Source organism: Herpailurus yagouaroundi, unplaced genomic scaffold (genome assembly GCF_014898765.1).
Source record: "Herpailurus yagouaroundi ecotype Mexico unplaced genomic scaffold, PumYag 250, whole genome shotgun sequence".
NCBI lineage: Eukaryota > Metazoa > Chordata > Mammalia > Carnivora > Felidae > Herpailurus > Herpailurus yagouaroundi.
The window spans coordinates 11,123,054-11,144,786 of record NW_024412467.1 but is presented as its reverse complement, the minus strand read 5'-3'; the positions used below and the strand labels follow the sequence as shown (position 1 = coordinate 11,144,786).

At 46.6% G+C, this 21,733-nt stretch overlaps 1 protein-coding gene across 2 annotated transcripts in view; it reads left to right on the top strand.

Annotated features, from left to right (window-relative positions):
* JARID2 (jumonji and AT-rich interaction domain containing 2) overlaps positions 1-21,733 on the top strand; it is a 274,155-nt gene that overhangs the window by 108,449 nt on the left and 143,973 nt on the right. For both annotated transcript variants that reach the window (XM_040460517.1, XM_040460514.1), the window contains exon 2: positions 20,418-20,553. In XM_040460517.1, the coding sequence (XP_040316451.1) occupies positions 20,438-20,553 (116 nt within the window). In that variant the 5' untranslated portion in view covers positions 20,418-20,437. The remainder of the gene's footprint in view (positions 1-20,417; positions 20,554-21,733) is intronic.

The following is a 21,733-nucleotide window of genomic DNA, read 5'->3' as shown; positions in this document are numbered from 1 at the left end:
TCGAATGGGCGAAACGGTGTGGGCGGGGGCCATGCGGGGGAAGCTGCTGTATCTTTGGTCTCCTTCCCTCCCCATCCTTACTAGTTAGCTCCTTTCCCTTCCTTCACCTACTGTGAACACGAAGTCGTCCGGATGTCTGTTAAGTAGTTTGCATGGCGGTCCTGTTGTGTAGGGAACAGACGTTGCATTTAAAGGCATCACGCAGCTCCAGCGTTTTCCTTTTCACACGTGCTTAGGAGTCTAGATTCACTGTGGAGGAAACACTCGCTGAATGTGCAAAGTGGAGTGTGTTTTTACGAGTTACGAGTAGTGCAGCCCAGCAGGGGTTAATTGCAGAGGCCAGCTTCATTGAGCTAGATCAGTACTTCTTCCTTTTTATCGTCCAGCCAATACTTCCATTCCGGGATCCGTGCCACATTTTATCCATTCTTCAGTTGATGGCCACTTCTTACATGTTGGTCATCATGAATAAAGCTGCTGTGAACGGTTGCAAGTTGTTGCGCGGACGGTGCGTTTGCTTGTCCTGGGTGCACACCTAGGAGTGGAATTGCCAGGTCATACGGTATGACTCTCGTGAACCTTTTGAGGCACGAGCCAGACCGTTTTTCAGAACCACTGCCCCAGGGTTCATTACTGTCGAGATGTATGAGGAAGCCAACTCCTCCACGTTCTTGTCAACACTTATTATTGTCCGTCTGTTTGATGATAGCCATCCTCCTGGGGACCGAATGGTATCTCACTGTGGTTTTGAGCTGCAGTTCCCGCCTGACTAATGCTGTCAAAGCGTATTTTCATGTGTTTACTATCCATTTATGTCTCTTAGAGTCGAGATCTTGAGTAATTCATATCCTCGTATCTGAGAAATTTTCAACACATTTGTGACTTCTTTATTTAAATTTCGACTTCCGTGCTAGTTTTGAAAAGAGTAGTTTGGAGGTGTCTCTGTTCATGAAAACATAAAAAAAATCATGACCCAGGAAGGGCTCATTTTGAATAGTAAAATAAAAAAAAAAATAGAAAATTCTTATCCCCAAATGTAATGACATTTGATACAGGTAAATTAACAAAATTCTAACAATCAGTTGCAGACGTAGAAGGGAAGACCCTGTCACATTAGGTGTTCCAGTTCCTGATGTGCACTCCGTGTTCCTCTTTTTTTTTTTTTTTAAATGTTTATTTTTGAGAGAGAGCTAGCAGGGGAGGGGCAGAGAGAGGGAGAATCCCAGCAGGCTCCTCACTGTCAGCACGGAGCCGGAAGCGGGGCTTGATCTCATGAACCCTCAGATCATGACCTGAGCCGAAACGCTCAAGATGCGTAACTGACTGAGCCACCCAGGCGCCCGCTCCATGTTCCTCTTTATTGAGAAGCCAGAACAATAGTAAAACCCTTCAGCCAGTTCACTACTCCCCTACTCGCCATGATTTCAATGCAGGAAAAAAAAGAAGCCTTTTCAATAGAAACACTCAATTACTTTGCTGTTTCTAGGGAGACACAGAGTGAAAGCTTTGAGAAATGGTAGTTGTAGATGAGCCTAAGAGTTCCACCCTTTATTGTTGGCCTATTCAGGTGTTCTTACTTTATTAGGAACTGATTGTCTATCTCCACTAAAAAGAAAAACAAATGGGCAGAAATTCTGCCACTCATGTTCCTGAAACGTCCTCATAGACAGCTTAAAGTCGCATTCTGCTCCCCCTCGACACACCGCAGTGTACGTGTGGCAGTTTCCCGCAGTGAAGCGTATTTTGTCTGGCGCAATCGCTCCGTTATTCAGGTGTGAAGATTCCAACATGTACTTTTTGGCAGGCTGCCTGAAGGCCCCTGATCTATTCAACTCCTAATCCGCGGAACCTGTTCCCTTACGCGGTAAAAGGTACTTTGCCAATGTGATTACGTTAAGGATCTTCAGATGGGGATGGTGTCCTGGGTTATCCAGGTGGACCCAGTGTCACCAGAGGGATGGATCCTCATAAAAGCAGAGGTAGGAGCGGAGCCTCAGAGGGAGGGATGTGAAGGAGCTTGCTGGGGGTAGGGGTGGTGCTTTCTGAAGAAGGGGGAAGGGGCCCGCAAGCCACAGAATACGGCAGCCACCAGAAGCTGAAAAAGGTGCAGGGAATTGAGTTCTCCCCCCTCAGAACTCCCAGGAGAAACCAGACCTGCCAGCACCTCCGCTGAGAGCTCAGTGAAACTGATGTTGAACTTGGGACCTCCAGAACTGTAAGCAAATAAGTTGGTGGTTTTGATGCTAGTTTATGGTAATTTAACAGCAGCAGGAGAAAAAGAGGCCACATGTTCTGTTTCGTTCCTTTGTCCCTCACTAACAGAGGGGGTAGACCCTCATTGGACACCCTTTTTGTGCTGTGTGACAGCATGCATTTGGCATTAGTTTGGGCATAGACAGGCGACATCAGTCGGCAAGATCACACAGCTTGTATGTGGCTCCAGATTCCAGGATTTTTATGGGGAGATTGGGATTCACGCTTGAATTTGTTAGCTACGTGAGCTAATTTATTTCTTTGACCCTTGTTTCTTTCTTTAGGGTGGAAAAAAAAAAAACGTTTCACCCTAGAAATTCAAGTTATTTTTCTTTTTTAATTTTCAAAAAACGTTTATGTTTGAGAGTGAGAACACGAGCAGGGTAGGGGCAGAGAGAGTGAGGGGACAGGATCTGAAGCAGGCTCTGCACTGACAGCAGAGAGCCCGATGCGGGACTTGAACCCACAAGCCATGAGATCATGACCAGAGCTGAAGTCGGATGCTTAACTGGGAAGTCAAGTTTTGAATACAGTTGACCCCTGAGCACCTTGGGGGTTAGGATCACCAGCCCCCCGTGCTGTGGAAAATCTGTGTATAATTTTTAGGGCGCCCCCCCCCCCCCACCTAATTAATAGCTTACCATTGACGGACCGGAAGCCTTACAGGTGACATAAAGAGTCAATTAACATGGGTTTTTTTGGTGTGTTATGTTATTACATACTGTGTCCGTACAACAGAGTAAGCCAGAGGAAAGAAAATGTTAAGAAAATCCTAAGGAAAACCCATTGACAGCCCTGTGCTGTATTTATTGCAAATGTCTGTATGTAAAATCGCACCTGTGCAGTTCAAACCTGTGCTGTTCAAGGGTCAGCTACATACTGAACGCTGCGCACAAATTTTGCTCCATTGCTGCTGGGGCTCAGTTGGTAATTTAGAAAGCCACATACTACATACTCTGAAAAATGAGGATTTTATGGGTGATCAATGCTGTGAAGAAAGCTGAAGCACCTGTTTAGCTTGTGTGGTAGGATGGTCTGAGAAGACTTTGTTGGTGGGCGGGGAGGAGGTGGTATCTGAGAAACAAATATTGTGATGATAAGGGAAGATCCAGAAGGCGAGAATTCTAGGAGAAGTGAGTGCTAAAGAGTGATTTAGAAGATGGGTTTAGACCCTTGCAGACCATAGCAAGGATGCGAAGTAAGAAATACTGAAAACGAAGAATGTTGGTTGAAACCATTCTATCAGTGAATGACATTCCGTAGATTTGGTCGCTACTATTTGCCAGGCAAAGGCTTTGGTTCTAGAAGGGAGCAAATGCCACACAGCTGCATCCTGCTCTTTGTGAAGAGGAAGTCTGTGGGTCTCCAGAAATAGTAGAAGTTATAAAGGAACTGCCTGTCTATATATTGTATTGCCTGTTTTTTTAAACTTCAGTAGTATATTGGGTGAACTTTCTATTGAACACAAAACCAAAGGAAGCAAGCTGATAATTTTGCTTCACCTAGGCTGCACTATTAATGGTATATTTTGTCTTAAGAAATTAGATTTTTTTACTTGGTAAGAAGTTACTATGGTTTTGTGAATACTGGTGGATGATTCTACAAGCTCTTTATTTTTTATTTTTTTAACATTTGTATTGAGAGAGAGCGATCCAGAGAGAGAGAATGAATGAATGAAAGAATCTCAAGCAGGCCCCGCACTGTCAGTGCAGAGGCCTATGGGGGCACTCCATCTCACGAACGGTCAGATCATGACCTAGGCTGAAGAGAGTCGGACACTTAACCAACTGAGCCACCCAGGTGCCCCTAGGCTAGTGAGGATTCTGAGGCAAATGTGTAGACTTCCTTTCATGCTCTTCCTTCACTAGTATTTTCTGTGGTGGTTATCTTTAATCACAGATTCATTTTGGATAGGATTTATACAGTACATGTCTTATTTCTAACTGCTAACCTCATAATACTAGTGAGAGCTAGTGTGGTTGATCTGATGGGCACCTGCCTCATGTGCTCATTTGAGAGGTTCTCAGACTGTTCTTTGAGGGAGGATCTCCAATTTTCTCTATTGATTAAGCAAGAAATTGGAATCGATTGGAAAATTGTACCAAATTTAGGGGAAATCATAAATGCCCAGTGTAATGAGAAGCAGATCTTTTCTCAGATGTTCAGCTATAGTTTATTTGTTGGGTTTTTCAGAAACTTCTCTGTTTGTACCAAAGGAAAGCAATTGTCATTGCATTCTGCTTCTGTATTTAAGAAAGGTACCAGCATGTTCTACTGTGACAGCCCTCTCTGCAGGCTCATGGACGCGTCCTCTTGTTCCAGATGTGTTTCTTTGCATCGCCCTGAGAAGCAATTCCGCTTTCCTCCCGGTTTATTGTTGGCCATGTAATTTTGTTTATGATGTTTTTGTTGCTGGTGGTTTTTCTTTACTCTGTACTCTGACTCAGGAAGCCTGTCTCCTTTTCTATTTATGGTAATTACTAGAGAGCATTTTATTTTGGCCCTTGGGGAGTGCCTGCTGTGTTTCTTTGTGTGGGCATGTATGTTGGCCTTGGAAAGTGTTTTCTTTGAGGTCAGGGCTTTTGTAAAATGGTCTGAAAAGTTTGTCGAACCCCAACTGGCCATTAAAATTTTTTGTGTGTGTGTTTGTATAGGACTACTCCCCACGCCCCTCTCCCCCATCCCCCAAGTGTTTCTTCATCAACTTAAAGATAAAATCCATCCGTTACTGTCCTGTTAGAAGTACAAGATCTATTTTCTCTTGTCTGTGGGGTTAGAGAAGGTCTTTTTGAGAGCTGCCTTGATAACTGGGGAATGTCAGGAACAAAAAGAGAGCCGGCAGGCCACTCAGTCTCTCTGGAAACAAAAGTGGAATTATATGTTAACAGTGGCCAGGAGATTTCCCAGAGCAAAGCCTGACCATCCTTGCTCCCAGGCACAAGAAGAGGGATAGAAGCTTCAGCTGTGCCCTTCAGGTAACCTGGGAATTAGGGCCGTTTGGCAGTTGCTCGAGATTTAGGTAAATGAGAAGTAAAACTGAACATGTGAAGGCCTTTTTTCTCCTAGTAAGTTGACCTTCATTTAGCCTAGTTCCCTATGATGGGATATTGGGTCAGAGATGATCTATATTTCGAATCTCTCCCTCCTGGTAGAATTAAATCAGAGACCAGTCATAACCTAGTTTCCTGATCTTTTACTGAGATGTTATTTTTGTATTTATTACTGGCAAATCAGAACCCATCTCTGACTCAGACACGCAGTTTCCTGCATTCAGTGGGAGCTCTGGACGCTTTTGAGTAGTTCATAGCTGTTTGATTCCGTTCCTTCAAGCTCATGGGTTTTATGTTTCAGAGAACAAAAGTCTTAGTATCTGCTAAAACTTCTTGTCTCTGTTTCAGAGAAGACTGACTCTTATCTAAGAATTTCTGTAAAAACAATAAGAAGTGTATTAAGACGTTCTGGGTAACTATTTAAATAGTTAATCTGGTTTCCTTAGTTACTTGAGTTTCTTTTTGTTTTCTTAGCTTCATTTGCTCATCAGTTACTTAAGCTTCTAATGTGTACAAGGGTTGGTGTTGGGGAGTTGTAAGAATATAGATCCCGTTAACGCCCTGAGAGTGATTTGTACCAAGGGTGGCAGTCTCGATGATAGACGGATGGTCCGAGGGCTGAGTCTAGAGATGTGATTCTGAGTCTTCCAAAATCTCTCAGGGCGCACAGGACACCCTGGGCCAGTGAAGTTAGAATAGGGGTGAAGTCTGTACTTCGGAGAGCTCCCCAGGGGGTTTCCAGGGCAGCCAAGCTTGACAGCTAGCATTCTAGTTGGATGAGCTTCCGTGGCTGCTCCAACCTGAATGCCAAAAGCCCTTAGCAATGGAGATGAGAAAGATGTACTCAGCCAAGATGAGAATATGGGTTTTTGGTAAACCCAGAGAACAGTATTTCTAAGGTGAGAATCTTTGCTTGCTTCAGGGGCTTGAGGTTTCCTGAAGGAAGAATGTACAGAGAAAGCCCAGCTTAGGTGTGGCCTTGGGGTGTGACCCCCTAGGGGTGGGTAAAACAAAAACCTTCTGACACTCAGCAGGTTTTTTCCTGTATTCTTCCTCCAGGGTCTTAGGGTGTACGCCTTTGGGTTTTGTAGCGTTCCGCCCTGTTCTGTCTGTGGGTTGCTGACTTCTAGAACAGGCTGTTGTGGATCCTTCCTGGAGTCGCTGGAGAGAGAACGGGTCGTCCCTCGTCTTCTCTCCACACAAATCTGTTTTGTGACCTCTTGAAAACTTCGCCACCTAGTCCCCGAGTTGCTGGACGGGTCCTCTTGTGACCGTGTTTTGACTCCCTCTGAGCCAGGCCTCGGGCCCATGTCTCCTTGGTTGCCTGACTCTGCCTAGGGGTGGATGTTTTTCTTATTTGCATGTGAAGCCTAAATAGAAGAAAGTATGTGTTTGAAGGGTGTGTGTGTCCACGAGAGAGAGACACAGACGGAAATTGATTTTTTACTTAGGACTTGATGTGGCCGAATAGAAGTTTCTTACCAGCAGCAACTGGTGAGCTCAAGCCTCATCACAGTACCTCTGTTGACCGCTGCCACCTCGCTAAACTGCCATCGCTTGTGAATTAGGGCCGTGGTGGCAAGTGGATTTTCCTAGAAGGACTCTTGAGTGTGTAAAACTCTCCTTTTCTTCCTTCCATCCATCCGCGCTCCTCTGCCTCCATTCACTCTGTTTGATTTTTATTTTATTTATTTATTTATTAAAAAAAATTTTTTTTTCCAACATTTTTTATTTATTTTTGGGACAGAGAGAGACAGAGCATGAACAGGGGAGGGGCAGAGAGAGAGGGAGACACAGAATCGGAAGCAGGCTCCAGGCTCCGAGCCATCAGCCCAGAGCCTGATGCGGGGCTCGAACTCACGGACCGCGAGATCGTGACCTGGCTGAAGTCGGACGCTTAACCGACTGCGCCACCCAGGCGCCCCTGTTTGATTTTTATTAAGTTTGTTTATGTGCATTGAGGGCGAGTGGGTGGGGGAGGGGCAGAGAGCGAGGAGTGGGGAGAGCATCCCACGCAGGCTCCACGCTTGAAACCCCTGTAAGTAAGGAAACCAGAGTAACTATTTAAATAGTTATCCAGCATGTCTTAATACACTTCTTATTGCTTTTATAGAAATTCTCTAAGGTCAAGAATTCAGTCTTTGAAATAGAGACAAAAAGTTTTGGCAGATACTAAAGCTTTTGTGCTCTGAAACATAAAACCTATTAGCTGGAAGGAACTGGTCCCCAAATTGTGCTGTCAGCGCAGAGCCCAATGCGGGGCTCGAACCCAGGAACCGTGAGATCCTAGACTGAGCCACCCAGGCGCCCTTTTCATTCTTTGTCTTTTTTTTTTTTTTTAATTTTTTAAAAATGTTTATTTTTGAGACAGAGACAGAGCGTGAACGGGGGAGGGGTAGAGAGAGAGGGAGACACAGAATCTGAAGCAGGCTCCAGGCTCCGAGCTGTTAGCACAGAGCCTGACGCGGGGCTCGAACCCACGAACCACAAGATCATGACCTGAGCTGAAGTCGGACGCTTAGCCGACTGAGCCATCCAGGCGCCCCTCTTTGTCTTAAAGCATCATCTTCCCTGGGGCACCTTAGTCAGTTAAGTGTCCGACTTTGGCTCAGGTCATGATCTCATGGTTTGTAGGATTGAGCCTCATTTTGAGCTCTGTGCTGACAGCCTGGAGCCTGCTTTGGATTCTTTCTGTCTCTCCTCCCCCCCCCCCCCCCACTTGTGCTCTGTCTCTCTCTCTCTCTCTCAAAATAAATGTTAATTAAAATTTTCAAGCATCCTTTTTCCTAAAGGCTCCAAAAACCTTAGCCATAAAACCACTCCAGGTCAGCCAGCCCTTTGTTTGACTTTGTCTCTAACTTTTATGTGGATATGTAACCTGTTTTTTTCTGCCCTTCAGTAACTTAGGGTACCAGAAGCTTGATCCTAAGTTTGATTTGTAAACTACTAGTTCTACTCAGGTCTCCAGTTCTGACCTCTGCTCTAGAAGAGAATGTTTTCATGTTAAGGAAATGAAGTTCCAGGTAACGACTGGGATGACTAAAAACTAAACTCTGGTTCCTCCCTTCTCTCTGCTCCAGAGCTCTCCTTCCAGAAGTGCCTTCCTTTTCTGCCAGAGGGGACTGCAGAACGTGACCAGCCGTGGCGGCCACACCAAATATACCATCCTGGTGTCCCCCCCCCGCCTCCCCGCTTCGTGTGTGGGCAAATGGCAAGGCCTTCCCTGCTTCCCTCCTCAACCACCCCACCCCGCCACAGTTAATTCTCAACAGCACAGTCTGTGGGAACTTTTAAAAAATGTACTAGACATGGTTCCTTCTTGGCTCAAAATTTTCCAGTGGTTTCCCATTTAGAGCGACATTGTCCTCTGCCTGTGTCTGCTTTATTCTTTCACACATCCTGCCAGAAGTGTGAACGGTAAGTCTCTACTCACATCCATTTTGCTTATGACATGAGTTTTCTCTTATCATTGTGAAATGTCAGCATCGAAAGAATCCTGACTTTGCTTCCAGATAGCCAGATTTGCTTTCGCTAACAGCTTTGCTTTAAAATAAGGTTGGACATACGCAGTGTCACCTTTGAGGCGGTCAGCCCGCATGATTTTGAGGGAGCTTTGTCAGCCTGTAGGTAAGCACGAGTCTCTTCCTTGAACCTGTGTGCTGGTACGTTGGGTTTTATGGAGAGAGTTAACTGCAGGGACTTTTGTGCTGCGTGAAAGGAGAAATCTTAGAACTGGTTTGGGGGTCTCCTGGGTGCCTCAGTTGGTTCAGCATCTGGCTTTGGCTTTGGTCATGTTCTCACCGTTTGTGGGTTCAAGCCCCGTGTCGGGCTCTGTGCTGACAGCTCGGAGCCTGGAACCTGCTTTGGATTCTGTGTCTCCCTGTCTCTCTACCCCTGACCCCCGCTCACACTCTGTTTCTCTCTCTTTCAAAAATAAGTAAACCTGTAATTTAAACAACAACAACAAAAAAACAAACAAACAAACAAAAAAAAAAAAAAACAAAAAAACTGGCTTGGATGCAGGAACCAGTGAAAGTTTCTGGTTTTGTTTAGGAAACCAGTGTGAAATAGTGATAGAGTTCAATCTCGTCATTGTATTAGGAATAGATTAACTTGTAGGAAATCTATCACATTGAAAACAAACAACTGTCATCTTGTACAAAGGGCCCTGGTAACCTAGAATCGGGCATTCTGTGCAATATAAAACCAAGAGTGATGGGTAACAGCCATAGGTGGTGAATCGGGTCAAATGGACTGTGGAGCCTAATTGACTGTGTTTCTTGGTACCAAAGTATTGATACGAAAAAGAGAATGGAGAATGAGCTCTTTCCTGGCGAGTTTAGAAAGTCTGTTCTTTATTTTCTGTGGAATTACTGAAGTGCTGATGAGCTCCTTTAGTCAGAAGACCAGTCCTCCGGTTTCCTGGTATTGGCTTTGAGGTGGGGCTGCAAGGTGAGCATTGCCACCTCTTGTTGAGTTGTGAGGGAATTAGAGCCTAGAAGGGACGTTGCCTTGGTTGTAAAAGAAATTTTGTAGGCTCCCCAAAGAGATTTGGAAATATCTCCCATAGTAGCCATTGGGGAGCCATGGAAAGCTTTATGTAGGGGAAGGAGTGACCTGTATTGGTTTTTTGTTTTTTGGGGGTTTTTTTTGTTTGTTTGTTTTAGAGAGTAACTCCTGTAGCTGTGTTTTTAGAGACCGTGTGTGTGTGTGTGTGTGTGTGTGTGTGTGTGTGTGTGTGTGTGTGTGAGGGGGGATGGTTGCACTAGGGATTGGTTGGTGGCCCTCATTTTGGAAGGTCTCCTCTGTAGGAGGGGAGATGAGGGCATTGTTTTAATCTGTATCTGGAAGGACGCACAGCAGTATAACTGGATTTAGAGACTGAACGTGATTAAGGAGAAAGAAGCAGGAGTCCCACTTAAGATTCTAAACCCTGGGCAGCCAGGAGGGCGGTGGCAGGGATGATGGAGGTAGAATCCCACAGGGAGGTCGGAGCAAGGAGAGGAGGGAGGAGAGTGTTAAGAGAATGAAATAGACATCATGGGTGTTAAGATCGTTACAGATTGGGAGGGGCAGGAGAATCCTAGTGGAAGGTCCCCGAGAGGAAACAGGAAAGCCAGGGGAGAATCAGGTGGCTAATAGAAAGTTTGCATTAGGTTTGGCAATTCTAGTGCATTTCGTGGTGGCGGAACAGTTTTCGTAGGCCGGGTGGAAGTGCCTTCTGTCACCAGGCCAGTCAGTGTGCACCTGTGATTCTCAAAGCGCATGGTCTGCGGGCTGGCAGCATCAGCATTACCTGGGAGAGAGTGGACGTGGGGCCCACAATCTGGGGGCCTTTCAAGCCTTGTGATGGCTTCTCACGGATGCTCAAGTTGGCAGTCATTCTCCTGGGTCGTTGGTTTTGTACATGAGGAAACCGAGTTCTAGAATTGGAACCCAGGTCTCTCTTCCTTCCAGGCTACTATTTTCTTTACGCTTTCCATCTGTTTATAAGTGCTCACTCATAGTATGTGTGTGTTTAGCGTTTATTTTTGGGGGCGGGCGTGAGCCGGGGGAGGGGCAAAGAGGGGTTTGGGGGACAGAGGATCCGAAGTGGGCTCTGTGCTGACAGCCATGAGCCTGATGCATGCGGGGCTCGAACTCACGAACTGGGAGATCGTGACCCGAGCCAAAGGTGGATGCTCAACCTACTGAGCCACCCAGGCGCCCCGAAATGGCTTTGAGTACATAGTCTGTATTAGACCCCAGGCTGTTGGGTCAGGAATACAGAGATGATAGGGCACCCGGCAGGTACTCTGTGGTCACACCGACCCATCAGGATGGGATTTTTTTTTCACAACCTCTGTGCCTAAGGTGTGTCACTTAGGAATGTTTGTGTGAATACTTTGTAGGCCACTTGGAGAGGAGAATATGTGCAAGAAACCCGTATCTTTTGGCCTGCCACATTCATTGTTAACGCAAAGTGCTAATGGAGGGGGAAACCGACATTGGCCTTGTTTCTGGAGACCCGTGCCTGTAATGACCTGGCACAGAGCACTTCCGGGGTGGTCGTTCGGTCTGGAGAGGGCTGGATGGTAATGAGAAGGGGACAAGTACGTATTGGAACAAATGTGGCACAGTGTCCATTTATATGTTCAATCCAAGGACAGGGTTTATTTGAACTGTTTGAAAATAACTTGGTAATTTGAAATAGCTTTCATAAATTTGAAAAGTTTGCGTAAAATGGCCAAATTCAACCTACCGGCTTGTCATGTAGCCTGGCCAGTCAGTCCGTCCCCTGGGCACGTATATAGGCTTACACTTATTTTCTGGATGGGGGCGCTGCTGAGCCAGAAAAGCCAGCAAACGCCAGCTATTGGTCAAACTCCTAAAATGACCCCAACACTGGGGAAGAAACAGAAAGGTAAAAATTGCCTCCCCCGCCCCCCCGGCCCCCGCCGCGGCTCAAGGCCCATAACCCTTGACTGGTCCTGGCAGGAGGTGGGGGGCAGGAATCCACCTCAGTGGTTTGGGTCACTCTGTTGGTGCTTGGAAACTGGCTGGTGGAAGATGGGGCTTTTTTTGGTCTAGTCTTAATTCTGGAGGAATTGTTCTGTAGGAGTCGTTCTGTAGAAAATGACTTGAAGGCATACTAACGTGTTATGTCTTCAGGGCTTACTTGTAGACTCAAAAGTCCCCACCCCCCGGATTTCCTATATGTTCCCTGCAAAACTGCAAGGCCACTGTAGCAAGGAGGACTGAGACCGGTTTTTCAGAGAGCTATATATAGGGGTGGCTATTTGCAGTTCACATCGTTCTCCCCTACTGGAGACTCGGATTCTTGTGCAAAGTATTGAATATTCCAGAATTTGCCTGCTAAGCTGAGCATAAAGGTACCTATTTTGAGGAGTCTCGGGGACCGTGTGGAAATGCAGGAGGAAGTAGCACACAGTCCTTGAAACCCCATCCAATTAAGTGCAAATGTGTGCTCTAGAATTTCCCCGTGATGATGGAAACCTTCTGTAGCTGTGTTGTCCGTTTTAGGGGAGACATGTGGCTGTTGAGCCCTTGAAATGTGTCTAGTGCAACTTGGAGCATCGTTTTTAATGAATTGTAAATAGCCACATGGCCATTTGGTTAGTGCAGGTTTAGAATATGCCATTTGGGGAAAATTTTGTTGCGCGGGGCCCGGGGGGGGGGGGGAGTGTATTCTTCAGATAGGAAGGCTTTAATGATGAAAAAATCCAAATCCATTAGGAGTCCTTTGGGAACCTGCTTGTTAAGAACGTATTCCCAAATGACGTCCTTGTGGAGTCCCCGTCCCCACTGCTGATGCCGAGTCGTTCCCCCATTCTGACGGTCTTTCCAAAGACCCTGGTCAAGTATTTCCTTGTAACTTGATTTTCTTTTCTTTCCCCACTCCCTACACCGAAGATGGTCAACCCAGATTCCTGCTGGATTCTTGGAGATAACCCTGCTGTAGATCTTGGGCCTTTTTGATGTTGTCGAGACCCCAGACTGTCAGAGGAAGGGCCTCAGGAAGGTGGAACCCTGTGTTGCTGGCCCTCTGTGCTGTTCCCTAGCTGTGCCGTTTAACCATGATGTTGCGGCCCATGCTGTTGCTGCCTTGACAACAGCAATGTCTGACATGCTCAGACGCAAAAGAGCTGACTTGGCAGCTGCCCAGCAGATTTTTATAAAGGCTCAGTTGGTGGCCGGAGAATCAGGCTGTCAGAGTTGTGTTATGCAATAAATCGTTTTGAGCAGAAGTTCTTAATCCAATTTCAGCTGTGGCTTTTTTTTTTTTTAATATAAATAGGCGGTAATCAAAGATAAGTACACATTATTTAATGGGAGTTTGGAAGAAGTAAAACTCTTCCTTGCATAAGCATTTTTAGGCTGTTTGCTTTATCCCAGGAAGCGTGTCTCTCGGAGAAAATTTGCTGCTGGAAGTGCTTTTCATTTAAAGTCACGGCGGAGCAACATCCTTCACGAGTTCAGGAAGTCCATGGTTTCCTGGCCACTTGTCTTTCTAGATGTGAATATTCCCCTGATCTTTCTTTGCTGTTTTGAATATTGATAGTTGATCCAGTTCATGGAATCGACAGAAAGTGGATCGGCATCGAATGGATTTGCGAGAGTCTTGTAACGGAGAAAACACCTTTTGTTAAAAGGGAAGAAATGTTAGTTTTAGCCTAAGTTCTACCGCTCACATTTTTCTTCAGTATTTTCTCTTACTTATTTTTGGCTTCATAAATCCTTGTTTATGTTGAATCCGTGCCAAGAAGTCAACAACACTCCCCCCCCCCCACCTTTTTTTGGAGGGGGGGATGCTTTCATTGTTCTCTTCCCAAACTGTTGATAGAAGAGGCTGGCATGTCAGACAACAACAAATTGTGTTAAGTAGGGCGACTTACCAGCAGGTATATGCAGAGCTGCTTCTGAGAAGAAAAGGCATTCGTGGATAGGTTTCCAGTCCTTCTCCATGGAAAAAGGAAAGAAGATGCCATCAGTTCTTCCTCCTCCCCTCCCTCACCAACCCGCTCTTTCAGATTTTGCCTCCTTATTGTTTGGCTCTGTGTATTTGTCATATTCCTCCCTCTTCCTCCTCCCTCCCCCCCCCCGCCCCATGAAGTGTTTTAGTTCTTGTTAATACAACTTGGGGGGAGGGGTGAGTATTGGAATTGGGCATTGTGCACTGCAGTTTCATTTTTTATTTTATTTATTTTTCATGTTTATTTTTGAGGGAGAGTTTGAACAGGGTGGGGCAGAGGTGGGGGGGGGGTAGCGTCCAGATCCGAAGCGGGCTCTGTGCCAACAGCAGAAAGCCTGATCTGGTGCTTGAACTCCTGAACCCAGAGATCATGAGCTGAGCCGATGTCAGAGTCAGACAGATGCTTAACCGACTGGGCCACCCAGTTGCGCCTCTCTCTCTCTCTCTCTCTCTCTCTTTTTTTTTATGTTTTTTTTTTTTTGGCGGGGGGGAGGGGTGGGGGGGAGGGGGGAAGAGACAGTGTGAGCAGTGAAGGGGCAGAGAGGGAGAGAGAGAATCTCCAGCAGGGTCCACGTTCTCTACACAGAGCCCCGTGTAGGGCTCAACTTGGGAACCTTGAGATCCTGACCCAGGCCAGAATGAAGAGTCCAGGAGCCTCACGGACTCAACTGACTAAGCCACCCAGGGTGTTCCATCACTTCATTTTCATTTAAAAAGGGCTGGAAAGTCACAAATCCCTCCATTCCCAAGCCTGGACCGGGTGGATAGAGATAGGATATGTACACGGGGAGGTGGTGTTGGTTAAGTCTTCCAGTAGCTCCTGTCATCCAAACACGAATCCTGTCTTCGCACTTGTAAAAGCTTATATACCACGGAGGTTTCGTGTTCGAAGGTCTTCCTACCTGTGAATGTGAACATTCTCTGCCCTCCCAATCCGTCCCCCCTCCCCCACGCTACTTACCATGAGGAACAGTTGACTTCCTGTGCCCCCTCCCTGTAGAAGCAGGAGTGATTTCTTTGGAATGTAACGCCATTTTTTATGGTTTGTGTCCTTAGGGGGGGCCCCCCCCCCCCCCCCCCCAGCAGGCTGACCTTTAAAACCTTGGTGGGAGGGAGGTTCTGGATGTCCGTTTGAAACACAGGTGTGTATCACACTGCATTCCTAGTTGGCGTTATTTTTATTTGGTGATGTGGTTCAAAATGATCTCTGCTGTTAGACCTCATTGCCTCATTACTTCCTACCTCCTGGAAGGGACCTAGTATAATTGGTTGGTTGACCTGTGCCCCCATTTCCACCAGTTGTTCCTGTATCATTATTTACGATGTCCTTGGTTGGGATGATAAATTACTTGGTCACTCTATCTGTGATGCTTAAATCTCTTCTTACTCCGTTTGCTCGCAAGTGATAGGAAATGAAGTACCTCCCATCGGACGGGTCCTGTTTCGTTTTTAAAATAATTGTAATGGCTAGAAAAGGTTTTTAAAAACCCGAAATGTTTCCCTCTAATCCATGCATTTCCATCTTCGTCTTCCCTTCTCCTAAGTCAAGATGGCCAGAATTTAAAGCCATAACTACCAGTCAGACCTGGACAGACTGCATAAGGATGCCTTGAGAGATGACCTTAGAACTGAGGTAGTTGTAGAGACCAGTAAGTAATGATCCCTCCCCTTCCTGTTCTTCTACCGGCCTCCAGCTAGAGCTGCTCGTGGATTGTTTTTTCATATAACATTTACATTCACCTCTTGAAATGAGTAATCTTTTTTTTTTATTTTTTTAAATTTTTTTTTTCAACATTTATTTATTTTTGGGACAGAGAGAGACAGAGCATGAACGGGGGAGGGGCAGAGAGAGAGGGAGACAGAGATTCGGAAACAGGCTCCAGGCTCTGAGCCATCAGCCCAGAGCCCGACGCGGGGCTCGAAGTCACGGACCGCGAGATCGTGACCTGGCTGAAGTCGGACGCTTAACCGACTGCGCCACCCAGGCGCCCCAACCAGCTGCCATTTTTGATGAGAGATTCTCCAGTTATTTCAAATAATGGCAGAGATTTTCCAAGTGATAAGAAATCCCTGTCACTTCTGCTTTTTTTTTCACTTTTACTTCGTAAAGCCTTAATGCTCAATTTTCCATTTGCTGAAGAAAGTGACTTTTAGCAGTCAGAATAGTAAAGTGAACCTAGATCCTTGTGATTTGTTGTTGTTGTTCTTTTTCTTCTTAAAATTGGGTCAGGAGACCCAGATATTCTTATTTATAGCAGTATTTGCAGAGCATTTTGTTTTGAGGTTGGGGAACTACAGGTTAAGGAATTAGGGGATGGGAACGAGGGAAGGTGGTATGTTTGGTTGTTTGGGGGCTTGAATTGTGCTTCCCCAATAATGGGGTGAAATGTAAAAACTCAGGTCTTAATGACACCCCAATGGCAAGAGGTTAAAAAAATCTTTAAGGAAATTCATAAAAAGAACTTGACACACTCGGGAGGTGCCTGGGTAGCTCAGTTGGTTAAGCATCCGACTCTTGGTTTCAGCTCAGGTCATGATCTCATGGTTCGTGAGTTCCAGCCCCACATTGGGCTTCATGACGACGGCGTGGAGCCTGCTTGGGATTCTCTCTATCCCTCTCTTTCTCTGCTCCTCTCCTGTTCGTGTGTGTGCTCGCTCTCTTGCTCTCTCTCTCTCTCAAATAAAAACTTAAAAAAAAAACTGATACACTCTGGGTGACCGAATTTGTATCAGAATAAAGCCACTGGACTCCTGACAGTGGCTACAGCCTCTCTTTGTCGTCTTTTATTAAGCTGACCAGTAAACCAGAAGGGACTAGATACTTGGTTTTAGGGGAGCATCCCAAAGGAATCCAGGAAAGGATCTCTCTCTGTTCAGTGCCACACTGTCCAATCTTCCGTGATTCCATCTGCCCAGAGAGCCACGTGGCCTGAAGGTGTCTAGGGAAGGTCGGAGGGGATTATTTGGAATTGTCAACTCGGAGGCATGAGTGGAATATCAGTTGATTTGAAAATTGTGATTTGGGAATGTATAATTGAATATAGCGGGTGGGAGGGGGAACAGAATGGGAGAGTCCTGAGTGATAGAGAGGAAGGGGGGGAGCCTGTGCAGCTGGAGCTGCAGAGAATTAAGTGTTTTGTTGAAGGAGTTAGTCAGTATTTAGCTCAAGGTACGGGACTCTGACAGGGTCATTAGGTTTGGGCCCTATGAGGCCACGTGGATTTCCAGATGGGTGCCATTTTCTTGTAGGGAACTAGGTGGATTGAGTAGGAGGGCTCTGGTATGTTGGCAAGCTTACTGCTGAGAGAGAGAGGGAGGGAGGGAGGGAGAGAAGGGTAGCCAGCCCTTTTGGATTAGCACTGTGGGGAGTGTTTTATGGGGGTAGCTGTAATTTACATTAAGAAAACAATAGAGATTTCATGCACTCCACTTAAAATGCCCTGGATGTTCGTAAGGTTAGGGACAGGCAGGCCATATGTGGGTAAACCTAGTGGGAAGCGAGCTTGCACTTGAGTCTTATGTTTCCAGAAAGGTTTATCGAGCTCTTACTCTCTAGCAGGCTTGTCCTAGGGGCTGGGATATATATACATAGTGAACAGGATTTCCTGACCCCATGCCGCCATTGTTTAAATGGCTGATGAAATTGCTTAAATGACTATTGAAGGGGGGGGGGAGTAAAAAAAGCCATAAACTCTTAGAGAAGTGTTCATGATCGTTCTGTCAGGGCTGTTTCATAGAGCACTCCGTACTGGACTGTTCTGAGTGACCGTTAAGGACCCGAGGTACCTTCTTGCAGACTTTCTGTGACCTGCAACTTGGGCATTCAGCCCTGTGTTGCCCCCTCATTGGGTGCAGGCTACACTTGGGCTTTCTGCGTCAGGCAGCTTCACGAAGGGGGAGTGCCAGCCTCTCCTGGCTTAGGATAGGGTGACTCATCATGACCCCGCAGCTGTGAAAAGCAGCCTGAGTTTTAATTTCTGAATTATGACCTCCTCATTGAGCTTTTGGAAACAGAACAGAATCCCTTATTACCTTATTGTGTCTCGCTTCAACACTGAGGGAGGTGACCAGGCTTGACCAGCACGGTACATTATATAAAAGAACTCTTGTGTTTCCAAAAAAAAAAAAAAAGTTTGCCTTTTTTTTTTTTTTTTTTTTTAAATGTCTAGAATTTGAAACCCCATAATCTGGGTCATGGATTTGCTTCTCCTGTAGTTAAAGTACTTTATAGGTTTCATGAAGCGTCTTTTGTCAGTAAGTGAACCTTAAATGCATCTTGCTTTGCGGGCGGTTTCATCTCCCATGGTTTATGTTTTAATTAGACACTAGTTGTAGGGGTATAATTCTCTTGTGTGGAGGCCCGAAGTCAGAACGAAGCCACCAGTCTGAACACGATGCAGTAAATCATTGCAGGCATTTTTGCATTGGAAGCTATTTGGGGGTTTTATCACTTACAAACTGTGGGTGTGAGGAAATAATAGTCTGTAATCACATCGGCGTTACATGAGAATAGGACTCTGAGCATGAAGAAGAGAATTCTGCCAGGCCGCCTTACCTGGCTGCTGAGAAACAATGAGATTGCAGCCGCACTGTGTTGAACTTGAGGAGGAGGTAAAGTTTATCATCCTAGTTGCAACGGATCAGCTAGAGGAGCCGGTGGGACAGCGAATTCTTTTTCTTTTGTGCCTTTTGTGCGTCGTATGGGTCAGTCCTCTGCCTCTTTTTTACTCAGATTGGTTATTTGGGCTTTGCAAACGGGGTCTGGTCAGGTGCTTCATTTTTCTGTTTGTTAACCGTGTAAATTGGAAGGTAGAGAGCGACTTGTTCGCAGTAGCAGTGGAGAAATTCCATGGGCTTCTGAGGCAATTCACTGGCTTCTTTCGGCCCTTGGGTTCGAACCTCGACCCCCCTCACCGCCCTGGTCTGGTTTAGTAGAGCTCTCCTGCCTCTCAGGGAACACGGCCAGGAAGACAGGATGTGCCTCCTTCCTCTGGAGCTACCGGAAATCTCAGTTGGCAGATGGGCAGGCGTGAGGGTGTCGTGGGGCAGGTGGAAATCCCAGCTCTTCTTCTTTCCCAGGGCTCTCTTTCCCCTTAGTACGGAAGACGGAGGATGGCTCTCTTTCTGGGAAAATCCTGGAAGCTTAACCAGAGTGCAGCTTCAAGTTATTTAGGGCTTAGAGTCTCTGTGTGGTTGGATTTCTAAGATGTAGTTTGTGTTGACGCAGAATTTAGGAGTTTAAGAGCTGGAAAAGACCTCCGGTCATCTGGCTCCCTTACCTAGTCCCAGGGAGCTTTTACGGGAGGAGAAACCAGTTCTGTCGGACATGCAGGACAACAGTGCCGGCTTGACTCTTGAGGTCTTCCGTTAGAGCAAAAGGAACCCGAAGTATCCAAGATTCGCCTTCCTGCATTTACCCAGGGCATTAATATTTGCCTTGATCTCCTAAGGCTCGAAGGATCTGAGAAGCTCCAATCCTTCGTTCTCTAAGTTGAACTATTATCAAATGCTTAAGTCTTCGAAGCAAGTATGTGAACATAAGGACTTCTTCGATTAGCGGACGGTAGGCAGGTATCCATAGGAGAGAATCTAGGACTGTCCTTAGCCGTGGGAATCGGCGCTTTGAGCCTTACAGACCTTCTTGCTGGTTCCCTGAGACCATTGCCTCCACTTCGTCTTGGTACCCACCATCTCCATGTTTCTAGATGTAGCTTCTGGTCTCCCTGCTGGTTGGCGCCCTCCCCTCCTCCTCTTGGCGCTTCTGGATTGTCCTCTGTTTTTCTGTGGCCACTACTGGAATGGCTCGGATGGTCTCTGGCCTGGCTGCTGGTTGTTGGGATTTTCCCCACCCCCAACCCGCCCAACCTGGCCTTCTCTTGTTCTGTTCCTCTCCAGAACTTGCATTGCATCTGATACCACAGACCTAAGGGAGCCACGCTAATTAGACCTTCAAGACCTGTTATTAACCTGTGTGTATTTCTTCTTCTTCTTTTTTGTTTTCTTTACGTCACCCCTTCCCAAACCTCCTGCCCCTGCCTCCCAGTTCTCTGCTCCGCCAGGATCCATTGCCCTTTTCTGCTGTGCTCGGTCTCTCTCATTCAGGGCTCATTTCCTTAAGAGGTCAGTACAGATCCAATTTCACTTCTTCTGACCGAATTGTAAATTCTTTGAAGGCAGCACCAACCCCCTAGCCCCCAGTGCCAACGGCAGCAGTTCCTAAAAGAGCGCGGTGCATATGTGTGAGGCAGCACACGTCCCAGAATTCCTCAGACACTCCAGTACAGTGGTTCATTACACCTGTGCTTTCGGGGGTACGAACTCCTGTTTCGAAATGTTGCCAGGAATATAGAACTTGAGTATTACTGGTTAATGAGGGTATGTGGGCGTAAAGGTTTGTAAAGGAGGCGAGCCGGTGGTCGTCTTTCCACCCCCTTTTATGGTCCTTGGGTTAGCTTTTCTGGGGACTCTCCAGACGTCAGGAAGGTCGTGCTGAATGAACCATTACCACAGGATGACGTGATCCCCTGGAAGTGCATCTCGCTCTGATACTTTGGAATTTTCTTTAACGTTTCTTTTGACTCTTCATATTTACTTGCTTTTTGTGTTAAGTGCTTTCCCTTCTCTCTTTCCTGTTTCTGCAGGATGACAGTGATGGGATTCCATGGTCAGAAGAAAGGGTGGTGCGGAAAGTCCTCTATCTGTCTCTGAAGGAGTTCAAGAATGCCCAGAAGAGGCAGCACGGGGAAGGCATTGCTGGGAGCCTGAAGACCGTGAATGGTGAGTCGACTATCTTGTTGGAATTGGATGATGTCTTCGGGCACGGCCTTGTTTCGGGATTGGATGTGATCTGGGCGGCTTGTGCTTCTCGGGCTAGGCCCCTCTTGGCAGTTATTTTGGACATCCTACTGGGTTTATAGATTCATTTCTTTTATGCTCCTTTATATGCTGTGTAATATAATTTGCAGGGTGCCTTAATTAGTCTGGTCCCTGTAGATAAGACCAGGGCTGTGATCTGATTTCTACTAGGTCCTGGGTCGAACGTAGAGTCTGTCTTAACAGGTGTTTCTGTGGATCTCTGCCTTTCTACTTTGCTGCGATGTGGGGCGGTTCTCCCCTGATCGTCTTAGGGAACCAGTAAGAAGGTTTGTAAGGTTTAAAGTGCTGATTCCCACAACTGAGGGCAGTCCTAGATTGTCTCCTATGGATACCTCCCTACTGTCTGCTGGTTCTTCTCCCCTGATTGTATAGGAAGCAGCTTAGATATACCATTTGCCTCCTACCCTTCCTGCCCTCTGGCTCATAGCCTCCTAAGTACCTGCTTCCTTGTTGATCAGGCCGGGCAGGTTGTTATATGGAGGCTGGTATACGGTGGCATAGAATGCCCGAGCCTGTGGAAGTACACCTGTGTGATTATCAGGTGGATCCTTGAAGCCTGGAGGGAAACTTGCTCTTCCCCGAGTTTATTCTGATGTCTCTTTGGTACAGGGTTAGCACGGTGGAATTGGAATCCTCCGATGATCATAACCGAGCTTCTGGTCACAGTCTGTATTTCGTTGCAGGGGATGTGGTCGTGGTGACATCCCAGGCTCTGTCCAACTTTGTTCGTCCTTCAGAATTACAGAGAAATGTGAATGAATCGATCGTGTTCTGGTTTGTACCTGCTTGGAGCAAGCAGATAAGGAAGAGGGGATTGTTCTGTTTCAGAGTCTTTGCTCTGGTCATGGGGTAATAGAGGCATTTGGAGGGTATTTGGCAGCATGCCAGGGTGCAGGGTGACAGGTTCACTTAGGGCCTCCAGTTTCTTTCCATTCTGCTTAGTTGTATGGTGGGTTGTCTGGGAGCCTCTTCTTGGAACCAGTGCTTACAGGCGGGACCTGTTGCCACTCTGTTTGCACAGAGCCATGGCAGTGCTTTCGGAGACGATGCCCTCCCTGCCACTGCCCCCCCCCCCCCCCCC